At 36.2% G+C, this 22818-nt stretch overlaps 1 protein-coding gene across 1 annotated transcript in view; it reads right to left on the minus strand.

Annotated features, from left to right (window-relative positions):
• Positions 1-22818, minus strand: part of LYST (lysosomal trafficking regulator) — a 77590-nt gene that overhangs the window by 34528 nt on the left and 20244 nt on the right. The window contains exons 6-21 of the mRNA XM_015622011.1: positions 20634-21666; positions 19530-19691; positions 18728-18884; positions 16132-16358; positions 15318-15384; positions 14394-14503; positions 12912-13335; positions 11704-11848; positions 10754-10927; positions 9184-9344; positions 7574-7764; positions 5833-6078; positions 4083-4256; positions 3668-3817; positions 2912-3049; positions 990-1188 (exon numbers count right to left, since the gene is read on the minus strand). Coding sequence (XP_015477497.1) covers positions 990-1188; positions 2912-3049; positions 3668-3817; positions 4083-4256; positions 5833-6078; positions 7574-7764; positions 9184-9344; positions 10754-10927; positions 11704-11848; positions 12912-13335; positions 14394-14503; positions 15318-15384; positions 16132-16358; positions 18728-18884; positions 19530-19691; positions 20634-21666 — 3758 coding nt within the window. The remainder of the gene's footprint in view (positions 1-989; positions 1189-2911; positions 3050-3667; positions 3818-4082; positions 4257-5832; positions 6079-7573; positions 7765-9183; positions 9345-10753; positions 10928-11703; positions 11849-12911; positions 13336-14393; positions 14504-15317; positions 15385-16131; positions 16359-18727; positions 18885-19529; positions 19692-20633; positions 21667-22818) is intronic.

The raw sequence follows: 22818 nt of genomic DNA on the forward strand, positions 1-22818 counted from the left end.
TTATGATGTACAAAAGTGGTTACATTTAAAGGGGGTCCTTGCAGGCATACAAGCAGTGACAACTGACTTTCTGTCATGTCAAAAACAGGTGGGTGTTCTCAAACAGCCTAAAAAGGCTTCAAGTATCAAAACATGCATTCTCTCCTTACTCAGAATTTTACAGCAGTTAGTATTAGAAGACAGATAAAGATAAACAAAATTGTGCTGCCTTTGAAACTGATCACTGAAACTTGAGGTACATGGGTATTTGCCAAAGGAGAAAATATTTCAAACTTGGATGATGCTTTCCCATGTTTACATAAGTTACAGCTTAGGTTGCACAATGCTAATATTAAAGCATGAACTATACATTGTTTCACATTTTTAAGAGCAGCAAGAAATATATTTTAAAGCTCACATCAGTCATTTTGCCAACATGATCATCCAGTACAGATATATTAAAGCAGCTGTTGTTCTAGGTCTGTACCCCTCAAAGCCCACAAGCACTGCCAGGAGCTTCTATGCAATGAACTGATGAATAATGAACAATGACGTCTTGCAAATCATCCATTGCTAAAAATGCTCCTCAGGCTCTTTATTTTTCTAGGAATTCAGTAACAGGAAACAAGAAAGTAGAAGTGGAGAAAGGACCAAATACACATTTCTGAAGAAGCTCCATTTACAGGTAAGCTAGATTTTTTTTTTCCTAAATTTCCCCACAGACAAATGTCCACACAGGCAGCTAAATTAAGCATATCATTTAGCAGCATCAAACTTTTAGAAAATTAAAGGCATAACCATGAGAGAAATTATCTATGAAGAAAGGTCTCCAAGTACACAAAATCTAACTGTAACCTGTTTCAGAAAAGTAAAAGTAATTTACAGTATTAAGTCCCAACCATTCAATAATTTTTAATATATTGTCATTAAAATACAGAAAAGGTTTTCTGAAAGTATTATTTTATTACCAGATTTTTATCTTATTGTTTATTCAAATGTTGCATATTTACCTATGTGCAGGGAAAAGTAGAAGTTGGTAGGGTTGTGACAAACATATGTATTGGTGGGAGGGTGAACTGCTAAGAGGAAATTGAAAACCAGTGTCAGCAATTCCAGGTCTGGGGGAGAACCAAGCACTTCTTCAATTATTTTCACAAATGACCTGCAAACCTCCCGAGGCAGGGATGCAAGGTGTCCCTCTTTATGCTCCTAGAAAGAAAGAGTAGCACAACTGTAAGGTACTTGTAATTTTTATTTGAGAAACTGTCTTTTTTTTTTTTTTTAAATTGTCATGCTGCAGTAGAACAGACAAGAAAAAAAAAAAGCTTAGCTCATAAACCTGTATTCTTTAATTTTGAGAGGAGGTACTGTATGTCCTGAACATTATCTAAGTCCATCATGCACCAAACATTGCACATGTTATGCAAGTTGATTTTTAGAAAAATGGGCCCTTCTCCATACTATACTGCTCTGCCATGCAATGCTGGAACTTTAGGACACAAATCACCACTGAAAGTATAGTTTATTGTCATTGGTTACATTATTTGTAGAGAAATTAATAGTTGCCAATACCAGTAATTCAAACATATTAATAAATTCCTGAACAGTACCACAGTGTTCTGCATTTCTACTTCAGTAGCCATTTTTATAAACACACACATTTGAGATTAATTGATAATTATATTTATAATGTCAGCTTAATCAAGCATTCTATATAGTTTGACAACAGCAACCTCAAAAAATCTATTAAAAGAATACGTATTTTAGAACCAAACTTCAATAAATTTGTGGGAAACCTCATTGTAAGGCGAGCATGGTGATTATCTTGCTTCTTTACAACTTCTCTGAATTTACCTCCTTTTTTGATACCCAAGCACCTTAACTGAGACTGCTGTGGGAAAAGACTAAATGAAGTTAATTTAAGTAAGTTTTTCTAAAGAAAATGGCTTATATAGTTTCACCTTGGTTTCATCAGCCCCCACAAAATTGCCAAATCACTGATCAATTTGAGTAGTTTTTTTAATCAATAAATTATTTTTTTTTCCAATATGCAAAATGACAGGAGAAATATTACAAAACACTCTGTATCTAGGCATTTGCACTAGTTTACAATTTTGGAAGTAACTATATCTCTAAAATGTTCCAAAAGTAGGGAACACTACATAAAAATGAAGAAACTAAAAATATACAGATACTAAAATGAGGAAAATATTTTTGTAAAAGATCATTGAAAGAGGAAAAAATAAATACATTTCATATGCTGAAGTGAGAAACTCAGAATAAAAAGCAACATAAGATAGAAAATAAGAGTACAGGAAAAAGTGATTACATATTTTCACAAACAGAGGCATGTGCTATAAGCAGGAAACCATTTCAAAATTATGTTCTTAAGAAATGTCTATCAAAGGACAGAAGCATTTCTCTAAAGTCCTTTCTGGCATAGCTATTTCCATGCCAGGGAGGAAGCTACTACTGTACCAAAATTTTGGGATGAGTGCTCAGACTGAGCACTACAGGCAGGCTGCCCCATTAGCTCTGATGAGATACAGCACAGACAGCTTCACTACCTGCAGAGTATCTGGTTTTCAGTAATGAAGACAAGAACCAGCAAGAGACATCTCAGGTCTTTCTATATAAAAGAGACAGTTCATTTCAGCTCCTGCCGCTGTATGGCTCTGCAAATAAGCAAGAGCCTTTCCAAATCACACCAGATGTTTACAAGCTTTTGTCCTTCTGTCCAGCAGTTAATGGAGCACCAGTAGGGAACTGTACCAGTTTACAGCAACAATGCCTGCTGAAGATGGAAGTAGTCTAGAAGCACAGAGGACAGTCTACTCAACTTTTGCTACAGAATTTAGTCCCTTCTACCCCATCCTCGCAAGTTAAAATGAGTATTTGCCAAGCACAACGTAGGATTTCAGAGTGGAAGTACCTGCAGAACCTGACAAGTTAACAGGAAGTGATGGACCACTTGAGCTTTCAATAGCTGTTTAATGTTAAACATCTGTTGGTGATGGTTAGCTCTGATAAGGATTTCAAGAGCTGCTAACAGGGTTTCCCAAACACCTTGCTGAAAAACAAAAAACAGGAATGTAGCTTCAAAAATATATTTGTGAGTCTACATACTAAGAAAAAAAAAAAACCCAAACACAACAAAGTCAAGTTAGTTTTACACTTAACATGATAACCACATGAATGCAAGCAGCCAGGTCAGAACAGGTTAGAAACTAATCAGAAAAGTCATGCTCATACAAAATTGCACATATTTTAATGATTAGGCTACAAAAAAATTACTTGTCTAAAATTAGCTTTGTATATTCTTAGGTATATTAACCCTGAATAGTTATTTTCAACAGTTCAACTCCAAAAGAAAACAGGTCCTCCTTACTTTCTCCACAAAAAAAAAAATATCAATTCAATTAAGAAGTCATATGCATACAACACATTTACAGAATTTAATACACTAAGGCTACCTCCATCACTGATCAGATGAGATTGATATTACAAACAGCTATTCAAAGAAAAACAAGGAACATTAATTTTAGAAAATTGTGGTAACTACTACTCCTCCAGTTACTAACACGTAACTGGAGAAATGAATTCCAGACTTAGTAATACTTCCTTTTTTTTTTTTTTTTTTAGATATTGACTTTAAGACCTGAAGAATTTCCAAAATTAAAATATTTACCTTTGCTTTAGACCATATCTTCCAGTCAAGAAGCAGCTTTTCTAGCAACTGGACATCCTGAATAACTGCAGTAGAATCAGGGTCAAGCTGGAATTGCCCATTTTCATTTATACAGAGAATCTCATCACTGCAGCATCCTTCAAGGAGAGTCTTAAAGAGGGAGGAATTTTTTTTTGAGTATCAAAAGAAAACAATATAGTTGTTCTATCCAATTTATAAAAAGATTAAAATCTTTAAAGAGACGGCATACTCTTGACAGGAAATACATATCTACCTGCTCAACACCAATCATGCTTCAAATCACTGTTCTGTCTTTGTAAAAACAGTTTCAAATGTACAATTAAAATCTCAGAGAAGTTTCTAGATTTAGATTTTAGACAGTGAACAAAATATCAGGTTTAAAAGAGGACTTTACCTTCAGCATGCAAAATCCAACAATGCATTTTGGTTTGATTAGCACCCGGCGAATCATAGAATAACCATTACAGTTGTCCATCTCCTGTATTCTCTGTTGATTGTATTTTGTTAAAGATAGTATAAGTTGTAGTGCTAAAGCTTGAGTATCTTCACAGCTGCTAATCTCTACTACCTGGGGAAAGGCAAATTTAACAACAGTTTAAGTGAGAAACACGTAGAAAAAAGCTTGGTTGCACTCCTAAATAATTACTTATGGATTAAATCCCTTCTAAAGAGATTATGAGAGATTTGAGATTATGTAGATAACCTTCATTTTGTCTGTGTGTACATTCAGATATTATACTTGAAGTGATAATTTCTACTGTGCTAAATTATGAGCTGCTAAGGAAATACAAGTCCAATTACAAGAATCCCTTTCTAAGAAAGACATCTAAGTAAATTTTAAGTAGAAGGTACTTGCCATACTACAAAGTCACAAGGTTGTGAAATACATGAGCCACTAATAAGAATAAACTGTTTGCCCTGAAAAAATATTTTTCTGAAAAGTATTTTTCTGAAGTATTTAAGCTACAAAAAAAGGTTCCTGAAGTTCTAGACTAAGTGACTGTAAATGACAAACTAAGTTTTATTTTATCCATAAAGAGACCTGCAATTTTATAGATGAAGACTACGAATCCTTTTCCCATCTTTGCTTTGCTTTCTATAATTCTTTAATCCCAAGAGCAACTAGTATTTTCACCAAAAATATACAAGAATGAAATCTCACATTAATGGGATTTCAGATCCTATGGGTTTTCTTGACATGTACCTGTTAATTCTGCTGCACTTACACATTTATACACCTGTATTATAAGACCTGTATTGTCTCACAGCTGATCTGTTTGCTGGCCTTACTGATGCAAACAGTCTTCAGCAGGACCTACAGCAGATCTTGGCATCAAGTTACATAATAAAATAACATGGATTAGGATTATCACCTCAGATTTCACTATCAGTGGTGAAATTACAACAGACAGTGTCTTTATAACCATAATCTAATGTGAATTTGTTACTACTCTCACCATATCTTTCAGAGCAATACCAGAGGCATATAAATCAGACAAGTCTTAGACCTAGGGTAAAATTTTGATTTAACTGTAGTACTTCAGGGACTGTTAGCACAAGTATTAGCCTCTCCATGTACAGGTCACAGTTCAGCAGTAACTAAGTTAAGGCCTTACTATTTTTCAAATAGCAATTTTTCTTAAGATAAGCCTTTAAACACAGCTGAACAGTTATCACCAAAAGGCTCTCACTATTCACTAAATAAAAATAAACTTTTGCACACCATGTAGTTTCATATTTACTCATAGTTGCATTGTGAATATTCTGTGGTTAAAGATACACAATGAATGTAGGTGCCTCAAAATCAGAGACAAAAAATATAATCAGTTCTAAACCATCCCCCAAAATAATCTCTTTTGATATTTAAAAGCCCCATTTCTAAATCAGAATGTAACAGTCCATCCTACATACTGGCAATATTATAAAAGTCATAATGCGACAATTATAATTACATTTACAATTTAAGACAACCTGCATGATGCAGTCTTACACCACAGGTATTTTCCACAAGTTTTCTTTAACAGAAAAGCATCATGCAGACAAGAGCAAGGCAGCTAGAATAATGTGATTTTCTACCCAAGATACAAGGAAAATTTCATATGGGAGAACACATGCATACACCATTCTCCCTACAGCCCCCTTACCCTGGCAAAGAGGAAAACAAATGCACCAGTGCCTCCAATTTCATGTAGTATACCCTGAAGAGTTTTATATTCGACTGGCTGAAGTGCTTTTAGGTGATGGGAGTCCAACACATTGCTCTGAACTTCTTTCAAACTGAAAGGTCTCTGAGAAGGTACAGTTTTCACTTGACCTTTCAGTCTAATGACAGGCTCATATATGGTGTACTGACCAGGACAGCTTGTGGTATAAACAACAGCAAGACTCTCCTGGAAATAAAAAAAGTTGTTCAATTTTTTTCTAGAAATTTAATACAAACCCCATCCCCACACACACCAAGGATGCAAAAAGCCAAACACAAAAGTTACCTAACAGCCTAACAAAGTAAAAACTTTGGCAGTTCATTTCTACTTGACCATTAGCAGGCAGTGAGTGGATGCATGTACAATAAAATGCAACGGGATTCCCAAATCTTTGTAAACTCATGCAATAACTAAAGCACAGAAAATTAAGAAAATGCTAAGAAATTTCACCAAAGACCCACCCCCCTTCACCTGACAAATTATATAACTGTTCTGCATAAAAAACAAAGTTACCGACAAATCTAAAATAAAATGAACATATAGAGTAAAGAATTTCCTTTTCTAAAATGGCAAGTCCAAAATATTGATGTTTTTTAAAATCTTCTCCAGCTTTTTGTTTTAAATCTGCTCTTTAATCAGCTTTGCCATATGAGAAACTCAACACAAGTTTCATTAATGAAGAGACTTAAACCAAAACCAAAGCTCCCATGGAAAGCAACTTATTTTCACAGAAATGTAAAATGATCTTATTTGGAAGGTTATTTAAATTAGAGAAATAATTTCATTTAAGGAGCTTGCATTCTATACAAAAGTGCAAAGATGAATTTATCACTTAAGCACATGGTTCTTCTCCCTGTCTATCTGGTGTTCTGTAAGGCAAAATAAGCTTATAAATTGCATGACTGATTTGTTAAGCTCTTGTCCCATTAATTTCTTCTTAACCTATTCTAAACCAAAATTTAGTACCATTGTCTACAAGGATCACATCCAGACAGAATGAGCCTTTGCCTACAGCTAAAAAATGAAATCAGAAATCCCTCTAGTGGGAACAATTCATACAGCAGGAATTACTAGTGTATGAATTCCCAGAATATAGCAGGCTTCACTGATAAGCAAGTTTTATTTTATTCTTCTTCTAGCAGTAAGTATATTTACATCTGCATCTGGCAGGGCTGTTTCAGTCAGGAAAGATGAGAAAAGCAATGTCTGCCAGCTGAAAAATTAGTTTTCAGCCAAACGTGATGCAAACTTAGTTCCTCCAAAACCTTCAAGGAATTTGGATTAACTCTTTTGCTCCTTAAAGCCAGAAAAATCATCATTTCCCTTCTCAGTTTTAGTCCTAAAAGGTTAATTCAGCAGTTCTTGGCTACTTTTACACTAATGGAGGGAAGAGCTACCCATCCTAGAGCTTTTGAAGGTACCTGTTTATCCATTATGATATATGTTGATTCACTATGATGCTGGAACATCTAGAAATTTTCAGAACCCAACCTAAAGCAAGATGAAATGGTCACCCTGTGTGGAGTTCAGCTCCCATTAAAATAAGAAATGATAAGAAAATGATCTTAATGAGAAGAGTATGTGACCCTCTCTGCTTTGATTAAATGAAGCACTTTGGGAGACTGCAGGAAACATGTTCCAACTTTCTTCATCAGTTCTAAAAGATTAAGTGGAAACTTACAATTAAAAGCCCAACATCCACTTCCTTTTTTGTCATGAAGAGCTCCTTAATTTGTTCACATTGTAGAATCTCTTTACTTATGTACTTTGAGCAGTCAGTCAATGCTCTGCCATATTTACAAGGCATTACAGATGTGAAGTCCGGGCCACACGTGTATAAGTAGAATGCTTCCTCTGGTCCAATATTTGCACCTAAAATCCAGAAAATAATCCAGAAATTATCTCTTTACAATAAAGCAAAATTCATACATACATAGCAGGATCAGAGACTTTACAAGAAATATCACCAGCTGGATTTTGTAGGCTCTGATGACAAAACAATCAGTGCAGCCTAATGCTTGCTATTAGCTACAGTGGATCAGTGACCTCTGACACATCACAGGCCAGATTAATTCAGTGATAAAGGCAACTGAAACCAAGCCAGGAAAATGACCTGCATGAACTGAAGATCAACATCTCAGAAAAATTCCACTTTTTAAAATTAAGTCGTCATCTACCCAAGCCTCCTCAAAGATTACAAAGCATAGCAAGATTACAGATAGTAACAACATGCTGCATTGTCTTGGAGTCTCAGGCAGCAACTAAGCAGGATGCAACAACAGCTCACTACAACTGACAGAAGAGAAAAAACCCCATAGGAAGTAGAAGATCAAATGGACCTTCCTCCCCTTTCCGGGCAGAATATCTTTGGTCATCTGTGACCTGAGAACACAAACTCAAAAAAAGCATCCAGAATGACCCAGGTCTGGTGTGTGGGTACATGACAACTCTATGGCCGCAAATTCAGGGCTCCCTGGATACATCAGTTGTGCAGACAGCAGGCACATGGCAGCCAGATCATGTAGATTCTCTAGGTTATATTTATGACAAGTTTCTTGCTTATGGCCCACAAATAAACATCTAAGCACAGAGGACCTGCATGCACCACACATCCTGGGCAAACTGATCTCACTTGTGTAGTCCTGACTGGGCCACAGCATCTGAAATGCCAGGTGACAAAGCAGCAGGGTTCAGCCTTCAGCATTAAGCAAACACCTAGAAGCACTAGATAAGACTTCCCAAGGAAGGAGGAGAATTATACACCTAAGAAATCTCCAAAGTAACACTACAAGTTCCAGAAATAAACCTGCTTAACTCAGAGCATTCAGTGGTTCAGAGTTTGTTAACTTCTCAATATTAAGCTTTTTATATTTTTTAAACTTTATTAATATTTTTAATCAATAAAAATATGTTATTTGAAGCTAGCAGGTTAGCAGCAGGTAAGTGAAATCAAATTTCTAGGTAAGAGACTGAGTGCTTTAAGGAAAAAAAAATAGAGCAAATATCGCTATCTCCACCCCCTACCCTAAGGCTTTATTTAAAAAAAATCTAAGAATATTGCCAATTATGGCACTAAACAGAAAGCAAGAAAATATGGCAGAAGAACACATTAGTAAGTATCCAATACTTAAACATTTGCCTACATTCTCTCTGATATATTATGCTGCTAGAGGATGTATTGTTTTTACTGTAAAAACTTGGCATGTTAAACAAGTTATTAAAATAAGCCTTTGATCTTGGAGGGGAAAGAGGAAATGAGCAGCCATTCAAGAAAAAAGCATACAAAAGTACCATTAAATAGAAGCAGATTTCCAAGATCCCATCTACCCGACAATCGAAGCAGATCTTCTTGGGATGATGTGCAATGGCCAATCATGCAAAATGTTTTGTTACTGTCAGATGATAAACTTGTTTTCCTTGGTAGTGCAAAATCTAAATTGATCTCACATTGCCTAAAAATACACACAAACAAACAAGTTTAAATATGAAGAATGGATCAAAATTGCTATCTAAGATATTCGGCTTAGGTTTAAAATTCATTTTAATATTCAGTAAGGTGCAAAGCCATGCTGTAATCAACACTAAATTACTGAGGCTCTCTTCAACTTCCAGGCACCTTAAAACTCAATAACATAATGATATATGCATTCCATTACTGCACAGGACAGATGAATAGAGACCCACTATCTAAGGTAGCCATGAAATCAAGTTTTTCTAGCTCTGAAATTCCTTCCTTCTTTCCTCTGACCTCAAAAAGGAAATGGTATGTAACACTATACGAACTTCTAAAATAACACAATTTTTCAATCATTTCTACTATTCCTAACAAGTCAAAGTCCTTTGAGAATGCTAATGTACATCATGAAAACCGTGGTTCCCAAATGCTGGAAAACACCATGTTGAGGATTTGCTTGTATCAGAAAACATTTTCAGAAATACTGTGCTGCACAGCCACAGGCAATTAGCCTGATGCTTTCAGAAAGCATCCAATTAACTTGATGTGCCTTTACATAAACAGACTGATTGTACTGTAAAGGTCAGTCACAGCTTCCTGAAAGAGCCTAACTACTAGCAAACTACCAACTAAATCTATATATAGTGAGGCCTCAACTACACATGGCGGGAACATTGTGGTATTTTTTGCTTTCCCCTATATCTCCATATTTGGACTTCACTGAATACTAGCATGCACAGACTTAACACAGCCTTCACAGATTGGACTTGGAAGGAAGAAAGGGTAAAGACTGGGATACTTAATAAATTCCTATTTCTCTAACCAGCAAATAATTCATACAGGCACAGGTCCACTCAACCTGGTATCAGGTAGCTCATTTAGGAGCACGGACCTTAACTTTGCAGCAGAAGTAGTACTTCTCAGCATCAGTTCTTGTCTGAAATACATTTTAACTTCTTCCCTGTTCATTCTTCTCAGTGGAACAAACTGACTTTTCTCCTACTCCTCTTAATTCCTACTTCCAGCAATATTGCCAGTACCTGACCTACACCTCCTTAATTTGGATTCAACCAGATATTTTATGCCTACTGCTAACTTCATGCCATAGCTTATTTTGCATCTTACTGAAAATCTTGTACTTGCCTCTTATCTGTGATACAGAAAAACATTGATGTCTGCACTGGTCCATGGTATAAACTGTCAATTCTCAAAGTAATCCATGAATATTCTGGATATCTTTAATATTCTAAAGAATTCCAGACAGTGTAACATACTCCCTTCTCCTATTCTCCTAGAAGACTACTCAATATTAACTACAGTTTGCACCAAAATATTGCTGATTTTTTTTTACCAGAAAATATCTTCTAAAGAAGATAAGTATATAGGTACAACTAATGTGTTCTTTACCTCTGACCAGAAACCCACAGCAACAGCTTTCCATGGAAATTTTTCTTGCCTTCTGGCTTCTGCAGGTATTTTAATGCCAAATGCTGCCACCTGCCCACATGGAAAACATTCCCTGGAGATTCAGCCTGTGCCAGCAAACCAGCTTTCATCTCGTCATTTGGATCCATGCACATACTACGAAAACAACAGAAAAGGAAAAATGAGGGTGTGCATTTTCATACTTGCATGTTAAGCCCCAAATGTGCACATTTTGGCCTCAGTTAATTTGACATTGAGCTCCTTAACTATGACAGGTAACTTTTTTGATCACAGTTCTATTTTTAGAGTGCTCAACATAAGCTAGGGAAATAATCACAACACTTTCACCTTAGTTATTCAACTTGTCTGCATAAATCTGCTTACATTTAAGATAAAGGTATCTCTATTTTAGAGAAAAGTTGAATTCAATTCATTCAAAAAAAATGCAGATGCTTTGAACACTGAAGTGAAGAGTTCTAAAGTTGCAGTTTTAAACACATTTCAAGGATACTTAAGGATTATTTATGAGAACTAAATTAGGGCTAAACTGTGCTCAGAAGATTAAAACCAAGACTGTCCCAGTATTACATTGCAGCAATTTTCACAGCTGAGGTGTGAAAACCACAGCTGCAAAAATCTTTTCTATCTTCTCACATTTATTGTGTCATTTAATTAGAACTTGAATTACTACCTTGTGGGCAGTTATTTATAAATGATTACATGAAACACACAGGACCAGAGCTTAACATTTGAAGCTGATAAACCTGTAGATCTGTATCCAATACACTTACTTGATGCTGCCCCATCAGTGTGCAAGATGTCTCTACTATAGGAATTAGTTCTCTACTCTCCATCAGCATTCTCTGCAAGTTGCTACTAGAGGAAACAATACAGTATGTCCACAGGACTGCTGCTGGACTAATACACCATACCGAAATATGAATGCTCCAGTGTTCAAGTCTGCCCAAACTTGTATCATCAGAGCTTTGGAACCCAGTGAAATTATATGAATACAGCCGTCTTCAACAAGTTTGTCTCCCAGGCTTACATATTCCATTCCTATAGACTTTGTTTCTTCTAGAAATATAAACATGTTGCAATTACAATATAATACAACAACAATGCCTTTTGCAGCATATATCAAGTGTGAAAAGAAACAGTTCGGGTACTGCATAGAATTGGTTTTTGTTTGGTTGAGGTGGTTTGGTTTGCTTGTTTTAAGTGGGTTGACTAAAAAGGTCGATTCTCTTTACACAGCTGGATCTCAAAAAACAGTAGAGGAACTTAAAATTAACTCAGCACTTTACATGTTTTTGTTTCTAATATATAAATGCACTGAGCTGAATATCCTCCCCCAAAAACAATGCTTTTGACATATCATTTTACATTCCTATGTTGAACCATCAGTGTGCACCAAGAAGTCTTCGGACTTTTCTTCACAAATCATCCTACCCTTTAAGCATGTATTCTTACTTTACCAAGCAAATGCACAGACCTAACAAAAGCAACTCTAGTGAGTTCCAAGGTTCAGGGTTGGGTTTTCCCTCCTATTTAAATACAAAAAGAATGATAAAAGAATAAAGGTATTCCAAGCATTATGAATAGGAGACATTTTAAATAAGGAATTTTCCCCTTTACAAATTATAATCCAAAAAAATTCTGCTTAGAACAGTTTGGGAACAGTTGACTCCCTATAAACAAATTATTGTAGAGCTATTGGCCTTTACATGGTGCACACAGAAGGAAAGTTACGAGGATTTATACTGAGTCAGCCTGAAACTTGATCATCAATACATGAAATCAAATAAACTTGTGTAGTTCTTTCCATAACCACAGCTGCATAACTTAGTATTTTCATCATAACATGAAGCAGCATAAATGTCACTGAAGTTACAAATTCAATGAAAATACTACATTTCTAAGGAAGCAGGCATTAATCTAATTCAATTGGGTTGGAAATGTATCTCTAAGCATGTGGTATAGTAGTAATAAAAAAAAAAATAAATCAGAAAATACTACCACTACTGTTTAATATCAAGTATAAAATTTCAAACTTTTGTATACAGTACATAGATTAGTAACATTTGTAACCAGAATCCTTCAGTGCCACCTAAATCAAAACAAAGCACTATATCCTCACCTGTGCTGTCAAAACTGTTCTCTCTTACAGCTATGAGTCTGCTTCTCCTCTTGACTTTTTTCCCCTTTTCTGCTGAATTTTCTGTTTCATGAGCATACTCCAGACGAAACCACAGTGAGACACTGAAGCCATCGGACATGTGTGGCCAACAGTTTTGCCCAACTAAAGGCAAGTGAATTGGGGCTACATGCCAAGAAGAAAGTAGCTGGTGACTCAAGTTTTCACCATCTGCCTCTTTCTTACTCTGTGACAATTTTGCTCTTTTTGGTAATCCAGCATTTTTATTACTTGAACTGCCAGCACATTTTTGTGAGGAACTGCTACTCGAATTTGTGCCGTTCAGCAAAGGAAAGGCAAGGTATTGTAATGGATTCATATAAATATTAGTGTCTACAATCTTCAATACACCCTTGAGTAGTACCTCCTAGAAAAAATAAAACAAATAAATGAGAAAAAAAGCCACAACAGCCACAAATGTTTACACAGGGTAGTCAAGTATCATGCAGCTAAATAGAAGCTTACTCCTCATTTAAACTTGGATTCATGTTTTTCCAAGAGAAGTGAGCTCATCTATCCAAACCTACACACATTGGTAAAGCATCAGGTAGCAACTTAATAGACTGTGGTCCAAAAATGGTTTGGGGATTTAGTCTGGGCAGATGAGACTTCAATTTACCATGCTTAGTAATCAGTTAAAACGCAGCAGGTGGTCACTGCACAATCTTATCTCACTTCTGTTACGTGCATAAAAAGACTGCACATTTTACCCTGTGTTTTGAGGCTGGTTAAGAAAGCACATACAGGCCATGACTTCGTTTTTGCAAAATGAGCAACAAAACTAGTTGAGCCTTTAAACCAGAAAGTTGCTTGTTATTTGTCTGATAATTAAAGGCTACCATTGAAAAATTGAGTTGTGACTCTTTGATTTGGTATTTTTTCACACTGCACATAAATTTATTGCACACTGCACAATTATTACTTTTTTTCCTTCCACTTGTATTTTTCTACATACTCTCACAGAAACCAACAGAATTATTTCAGCAGTGTATCCCACACAAACAGTAGATTCCAACATCACACCAATCAACTTAAGACACTTTTGAAAGTAATTCCTACTGCTAAAGCATTCTCAAAATAGTGAGATGCCTCATTACTTTAAAGGAATGCTTCAAATGTTACAGTATTATTGTTCTGTTATCCATAATCACAATGTCAGTCTCCTTGAGAGGATTCTTGGTTTCTTGTGCTGAAGAGAGTTCCCAGGACCTACACACCCTTCAAAACCCTTCTCATCTCCTCTTTCCTTTTCCAATTTTGAGACTGAACTTTTCCTACACCCAAATTTTATTTACTCTGATCAGTTCAAACATTGCTGTTCATCTTCTAATTTCCCAAAATTTCTTGGACACAAAAGGATTTTCTTTCTGCTTAATTTTTTCTCATTAGATGTCTGAATTTTGCTATGTGCTGCTCCATACATACCGTACAAGGTGTCTTCTCCAAAAATATCCTCAGAAGAAGAGTTAGCTCTTCTGAACAGGTCTGTGAACTCATCAAGGAAACTAACAGATCTACCAGCACCATCTGACATGCTAAAAATAAGGAGACAATAACATTGTTTAAATGTATTTTTTTTAAGATCTAAAAATCCATATTCTATACTATTATGAGGAAGGATTAATTTGGAATATAAAGGGTTTTTCAATAACATTTCAAATTAAGGAAGCAATAATGATTACAAGATGAATCCTAGAGAAATCCAACAGTACTTCCTGACACTATCATTCAGAATTTTGTTGAATCAATCAGGGCTATGCTAAACTTTGTCCCAGGTTTGCAAAATGGAGTCAAAGCCTGAGAACCAAGTGTCTGCCTTGTAAAGGCTCTCCCTGCAAAGCCACCATAGATCCAAGTCCTGGGATGGGTTTACATCACCTCCTGTTGTGAAGCACCCTCATGATGTGAAGCTACCTTAGTGCAATCACTTCATCTGCTTCCTCATTCTTGGATTAGCTAGCTGCCTTCCAGTTAGAAAAAAAACTCAAGGCATCATCAAGATCTGGGTTACAAAGAAATTGGAAACACGGACTTGTGTTGTGATGGAATGAGAATTCATCAGCTGCTATTTTTTCCAAGCAATGTTTAACACTGTCACACTAGTATTTATGGTTTCAACTATCATTTTCAGATCTGCCAGTATTTCTTTAACTTATTTCTACTACCTCCTATGTGTAGTAATCATATATTTACACTAAAGTTGGGCAAGTTTCTTACAAGTTAAAAAAGCAGCTGCATAAATTCACACACCAATGAATTTCCTTTGTGAATTTGGCATTTGCACTGTTTGACTGTGTATACGCCAAACTTTAAAAACCAATATTTAAGTTACTTGGCTCTTTAACTTACCATGAAAACTAGATTCTGTTTGTGTCAATATGTTCAGAAATCCTCCCAAAAGGTGTTTAACAGCTCCCTGTTGAAAAGAATAGGTAGAATAAATATATCTGAAGAATATACAGCAGCTCAAAGATCTAAGAAATAAATTCTTTTAATCAATTTCTGCCTATTATTGATTTTAATGATAATTCAAATTATTTGAAATTACAGACTGTTTTTATATTTGCCAATGAACAATCTTTTGTGTTCTGTACAGTCCAGTTGCAGAAGAGATTTTGAATTTCCAATTATCATCTTTTGCAGGGGGGATACTCAATTCAGTTGTTAAGAAAGGTAACTATCAGAAACTCGAAAGGATCATGAGGGCATGGCCATTTGCACAATTAACTTCTAATACAAACTTATGAAGAAAAAAAGCATGGAATATTTTTGAGGTACATGGCTCACAGTTTCTAAAAGTACATATTCAATAAAAAGTTTAGAATGCTTACATATTACACACATACAAGCAGATATCTGTCCTTTTTTCTTAAGGCCCTGACCCTCATCAAATCTATGGTTCAGGATTGAACAACCTTGATAAAAAAAAGCCCTGAAAAACTCAAAAGCTTTGGGACAAATACCTTTCAAAAAATTACTTAGTGCCTGGTAACTTAAATGCAAGGCACTTGACAATATCAGTCATTTACATTGTTTCACATCTTATTAAATCCCATGTCCCAATCTCACATAAAAAGAGAGTATTCAAGATCACGCTAATAGGCAGGATGAAATTAAAGATACATAACTGCTAAACTGTTGCCTCTGTTAATAACATTTTTACCTGTTCTATCAGGACAGCAGCATTTCTCTCCTTCTGGTTGATGATATTCAGGCAGCTTTGGAATACATGAGCAAGCACATCTAAACTTGCATTACCAGTTGAGAGCAAGTTTAATTCTAACATGCAGATGTCAGGATACATTAATTCTCCTTGATTGATGTTTTCAGCTAGACCATTAAAATAACCTGAAGCACCAGTACATCCTGGTTCTGCCTTAGTGTCTGCTCCTGAAAAGAAACCACATGTGTCTTACTGAAACTTACTCAGCAGAATATAGTTTGCATGATTTAAGCAGAACATCCAAGGACATAGCTCCAAACTTCTCATAGGTACAAACCAAAAATAGCCACTAGGTTATAAGCAGTTTTCAGAAATTAGCATGATTTTATATTCTGCTTCAGATTTTTGTATTTTCCTGCTAACATAGAAGGGCAAGGATGTTGTTTCTCCCATTACATGGTCTTAAACTACCTGGCTTCATTTCCTGGGAATTGGACACACACAGTAATGGCAAAATAGGCTGTTCATGAAACACAACAGTAAAATCATTGTAACAGAGCCCCAAGCTTCTACAGAAACCTTGAGCCTGTCAAGGAAGGAGACAAATTTAAATAATTTCATATTAAAAGGCTGGAGGAAGCAATTTGTTATTTAACTCTGAAAATGCACATGACAGAATATCTGCATGACAATCAAAGAAAGAAAACCCAAACAAGTAAGCCCCCCCAGTTACATTTTGGAGAGACTTGAAAATACATTACTTAAAATTACTTGGTACAGACATATGTTACATACAAATGTATCATGGAAGTAGTTCCGATTATTTTTTTAAATTCAGAAATGTTTTGAAATCTATTATTTAAATAAATTATTATTTAAATAAATCTATTGATAAGGCCTAGTCACACAGGTAAACAGCAGCAGTTTGATGCAGTTCTATTAAGGGCTGTTGCTGCTCATACTGATCTCAGAACATAAGCACCCAGGTGTGCTCAGCACAAAGGAAGAAATTAAAGCGAATTCATGTTTAAAATTAATTACACAAACAGAATACAGCAAGACATGTGCATATCAATTTTTTAGAATAAAGAGATATGCTGTATAACAAGGGGACTATCAAGTCAAATGAAGCATGTGATTGGGAAAAGCCAAACAGTGCTTGACAAACCTGATCGCCTTCCACAAGCAAGAAACCTGCTGGGTTGACATGGAATGAGCAGTGGATATCTACCTGGATTTCTCCAAGGCTTTTCAAAGTATCCCCCGGGCTCCTCCCAGAGAAACTGAGGTATTAGGGTGGAGACAAGGGGTCTGTGCAGTGCTTGGGCACTGACTGCCTGGACACACACAGAGGGAGTAAATCCTTTTTAAACTGGATCCTGCCACCAGCGGGGTCCCCAGGGGTTGATATTGGGCCCAACACTGTTTAATACTTCCTGAGTGATCTGTGTGATGCCATCACTCCACCCTGATGGAGTTTGCCAATACCAAACTGAGTGGGGAAGTGCACACTTGGGAAGGGAGAGCCATCCTGCAGGAAAACCTGGATAAGCTGTAAGAGGGGGCTTACAAGAGCCTTGTGAAGTTCAGCAAGGACAAATGTCAATGTCTGCACACAGGAAAATAGAACCCAGAGTGTAGCACAGGCTGGGATCTGCCTGGCTGGAGAGCTGGGGTCCCAGTGGACAGCAAGCTCAGTATGAGCGTGTGCTGCTGTGGCAAAGAAAACCAGATGGAGGAGGGCTTCATCTACAAGGACATCATCAACAGGGATAAAAAAACCTTTATCCCACTCTATTCAGTGCTTGTCAGGCCACACCTAGAATACTGTGTTCAATTTTTGTCCCCACTACACAAAAAAGATGAGATGAAAGGGTGAGAGAACTGGGCTGGCTCAGCCTTGAGAAAAAGCAGTTTGGAGGACATCTTATCACCATTTAAAAGATGTCTACAAAGCAGGTAGACTCCTTTTTTCCAAGGAGTCACACAGACAAAGCAAAGGGTAATGGGTACATGTTACTTCTGGGGAAATTCCATATAGACACAAGGAGAAATATTTCCCTAATGAGAAATCAGACATTGGAGTACATCTCCCCAGGGAAGTGGTACTTTGGGCACTTTAGATTCAGATGGACAAGGTGCCAGGCTATCTTGTCTTGACAGTAATTTTCTGAAAAAAGGTTGGACATGATGATCGTTGGGGTCCCTTTCAATCTGGTATTCTACAACACAATTAGACTATTTAATTTTCACCAGATGGTTACAATTTTAAAGACAAATAAAATTGAGCACTGATTTTCAAACAAACTGCTGATACGTATCTCTGGAGTTTCTAGATCACAATAACACATTTGAGTAACATGACTTTGGAGCAAGAGTCACATAAACCAAAACAATCAAGACAGAACAATTTCTGCAACACTGTGTAAGAATATTTATCACCTGTGCATCAGTAACTCCATCCTACCGGAAGTAAATAAAGTTAATTATTTCTATCTGTTAAAGGTGCTTGCACTGTTTTGGTACATCACAAAAGACAAACAAGCTTTGCTATATCGTAAAGACAGCTTTTTATATTCAGAAAGTTCCCATTTACCTTCATTCTTGGTTTCACTATCATCAGGGTTACTTTCACTATCTGCTTCATATCCTTCCTCTTCAGCAAAAAGTTTAAGACTACAGCATTGTGATTCTTCAGTTTCTTCAGAAATTTCTTCACGTTGTGACACAGGCTCCTTCTCAGTGTAGTGGATCTGTGCAATACAACCAAATAGACTGTCATTGGTCAGAAAAAAAAATCTTTGGATCAGAAAAACAAATAATTTAGAACTGTCCAAAAGCCTATTTACCCCAAGCCCATTGGGAAAAGAAACAAATTAATCATACACTTCCAAGAAACTTGAGATAGGTTAAAAATACTTAATTATTTTGTAAAAAACTGAATCTGCAAAGAGGGATTTTTCTTACTAACTACCTGATCAATGTTTTAGTAAGCAGCATTAAAACAGTGTTTCTAAATCACTATCACCATCAGCATGCACCTTGACATTCACACAGAGGTGAAGATGTCTACAGCCAATAAGGTCACTCAACATTCCCATCTGAAGCTCTTCCTTGAAGAGCTCATCACACTGTTGTGAGACGAAAGAGTAACGAGAACATCAGGTTGACTGAGCTTGCTACTTTCTGGGGCATGACTCATTTCTGAGCAGTAATTGTGGAGATGGTATCAATAAACAGTGTTCCACTTGCATATGAGAAGCAGAGATTTCATCTTCAACTCTCACAATAATCAAACACATATAAACATTTCTTATCGAGTTAAAAAAGACCAAGAGAAAAAATTTGAGAAAATCTTGCATTACTCAGAATTAGATTGTTTAGCTGGTGCTTCATACCTTTTCAATTTTTTCTTCAGAATGATCCAGATCAGCAGAAAAAGTGCCCAATGCAACACGAAGCAGTGAATCAAACAGAGGCTTTGCCAAGTCAGTTTCTATCACTTTTGACTGAGCAAGCTGCTCTCTTATTTCAAGTAGGATATCATCCACACAGGTATTCTGTGTTTTGGGAGAGAAAAACATTTTGGTTTGTGTTACCATTTCTAGCTAACAGAAATAGTCTAGTGCTTTCATTTAAGAGTTTCTCTTTCCATCTACACTAATCTAACTCCTCATCTAAAACCATCAGAATTCATCCAGTCTCTCGAAATAAGAAAGATTCACCCTATATGTCATGACAGATTTTATTGGAACCTGCACACTGAAAAAAATTGGCAAAATACTGTAATCTAAAATTTGCAGGTGAAAGTGCTGTTTCAAAAATAAACATCTTGGAAACAGTTTCAGGTATGCTGTGCATTCAAACCACACCACAACATTACCAGTAGTTAACAAGACAGAGGATGACATATCCAAGATCATAAAAACAGTGAATGTTCAAGACAGAACTCCAGTTTCCAGTTCTTTCCTGTACTTAATGTCTCATGCTTTGCAACAAATTGCCAAGTAAAATTAAAGATAGTAATTAAAACATTAAAGAAAAGTAAAGGTATCTTCTGTGAATGAACAACTTCTTGTGGAACACCGAATTAGTCCACCTTTAAGGCATAAGGAATAATTTTTCAGGTGTTCTTTTAGTATCTGTGCCCTTCAGTAATCCTTCCACAAGCACCATGCTCTTTTCAGAACCATCCTCAAAAAACAATGGGAGTCATTGTGTATAATGATGACATCTTGCCTACACAGCTTTCCAGCAGCATCCCTTTCACACACATTCTCAACTGAAAACTCTTTCTAAAATGAGTACTACTCAAGCAGACCACTACTCTGACTACTAAACTCTTTATTTAGTTGTTCACTTTCAGTACTATACAAAATGTGGTACCGTAAAAACTGCATCAAGTTTTTACCTCCCTAGAAGTATTTTTAACTGAATTACTGTTAAAATAATATTGTATGGAACAAATATGAGCAAAGGAAGCTAGGGAAGTTGCACAGTACCTGGGGAAACATCTCCACTTCTGTCTTTTGCTGCATGGTGCTTGCACTGTGTAGACAGATGGTCAGCAGAGCTTCTAGAAGTCTGATGCCTTGAATTGCCCACTCAGTCTCTTCTCTTGCAGAAGTCCTTACCCCTTCAAGATTGGCAGCTGGAGTAACCAAAGTGTGTTCCATACTCAGAGCACTGTCACAGGAGACAGAGTCAGGCACCAGCTGCTCAGCACCAGCAGGACTGCCAGAACTATCAAGCTCCAATTGCATCATCTCTCTGCTTTTAGCCAGCTGAACAGAGTCATCCTTGCTAAGAATCTCAGTTCGAGGACTCCCATGTGAACTTCTGCTGCTTTCACTCAATACTCTCTCCCTCTTTTCTTGCTCATTTTCCTTATTTTTTGCAAGTTTCTGAATTATCAGGATTAGTAATCTCTGGCATGCTTCAAAGCCTCCAAGTCTATGGAACTGTCTCTGGAAAACTGAACTATACAAATAGATGCAACGACACATGGACCAAATATCTGCAGCCCTATGAATATGTTCCAGAGAGGGCAAAGTAAGGCTTTCCAGGGACAGATAGGGTAATCTGTGGCCTAATGGCTCACTGGCTGTACTATCATATCCCGATGTATCTTCACACTCATTAGCTGAATCCAGATCACCATCTGCTTCTTTACTTATACATAAAAAAGCAACACAGAGGAACAGGTTTATTGTGTTGACGTGAATGTCTTGGCTCACAAACTTTTTCTTTTTTGGGTAAGCCTCTTTCAAACCAGCATAAAACTTGCTCAGGCTTTGAGGAACTTCTGAAACAGCGTGCTGGCTACAAAGAGAAGTGGGCAAGTCAGACACAGATTCCTTTTGTTCGCTGTTCAGGCCTTCCAGTTCTGGTGTTGCTTGGTCTTCCTGCTGATCATCAAGGCATAATATCAAAGTCTCTAACACCTTCAAAGAATGGCTTCTTAATGCATCTAAGTAATTTAACTCAATCATTTGATTCACTCCATTACAACTCAGAAACAAGTCTCTAATTACTCTGCAAGAGAAAGCGTAAGAAAGTTACCTTATAAATCAGCTAAAAACTCATGTAAGTCAGCAATTGCTATACATTACTGTAAATTAAAGAGAAGTTCTCTGCAGCACTCCAGGATCCTAACTCAGCATCATCCAACTGGTAGTAGAAAACTCAACATTTTTATGAGCTATAATGTTGGAAATACCTCTAAAATGCAGACCACAAAAAAAAAATATGATGTTCAAAACACTGAAGGTGGTTAATTAACTTTATTTATGACATTTGCTCTTTAGTGATATTTACTTGCCCCAATTTTTATTAGCAATTGAAGCTAGTAAAGATTTTTATTTCTCCGTTCAGTGATTTCACCAGAAAGGAGAGATTCCTTCTCAAATAAATTTGATGACATATTCGTAGCTGTCTACTAATTCTATGGATGATGAATTTCAGATAAATTCAAGAATACTTTTCAAGCATAAGTTTTTGTTCAATTGTTATGCCAAAAAATTCTCCATATATTTGTTTCCAAGTCTATTTTTTCCCTTCTTCTACTCTCCAAGTATTATGTTAAGTTCATATAAAATTTAGCTTACAGTAAGTTACAGTAACTTTTCTTACAGTAAGTTAAACTTAACTTACAGTAAGTTTTCAGCACACTATGTTTGCTTGTAGATACCCACTTTACTTACCTCCCATCTCCTTCCCACAGGATCAGATTTAGATCAGATCTAAACAAGTTACTCTAGAATCAAATGGATCATTTACTTACTTATTCCCACCTTTAAGCCAGTAAAAAAATAGGACATTTTAAACTTTTTTCTTCATCAAAGCTTTATTTCTCTTGCCTCTTTGCCACTAAGTAAACTTTTAATTAATAGCTTCTGATACAGTTTAGGTTAGGATATAAGTTAAAACTGTGCTAGATAATCCCTATACATAAACTTGAGTACTAGTCTACTCTTTGTCTTGGATAACCCCATTAAATTTACTTCAGGACTCCAAGAGAAATGAAATCAATCTTTCCTGGACAAAAGGACACATTCATATTCTGAAAAAAGTTCCATATATTTATTAAACAATTATTTAATCAATTTAACAATAAATAAAAAGTATCTATTTTATGTCTGGGGACAATGTTTGTGCCTTTTTTGTGTTTTGGGGTTGTTTTGGTTT

The sequence above is a fragment of the Parus major genome, chromosome 3, assembly GCF_001522545.3.
Source record: "Parus major isolate Abel chromosome 3, Parus_major1.1, whole genome shotgun sequence".
Taxonomy (NCBI): Eukaryota; Metazoa; Chordata; class Aves; order Passeriformes; family Paridae; genus Parus; species Parus major.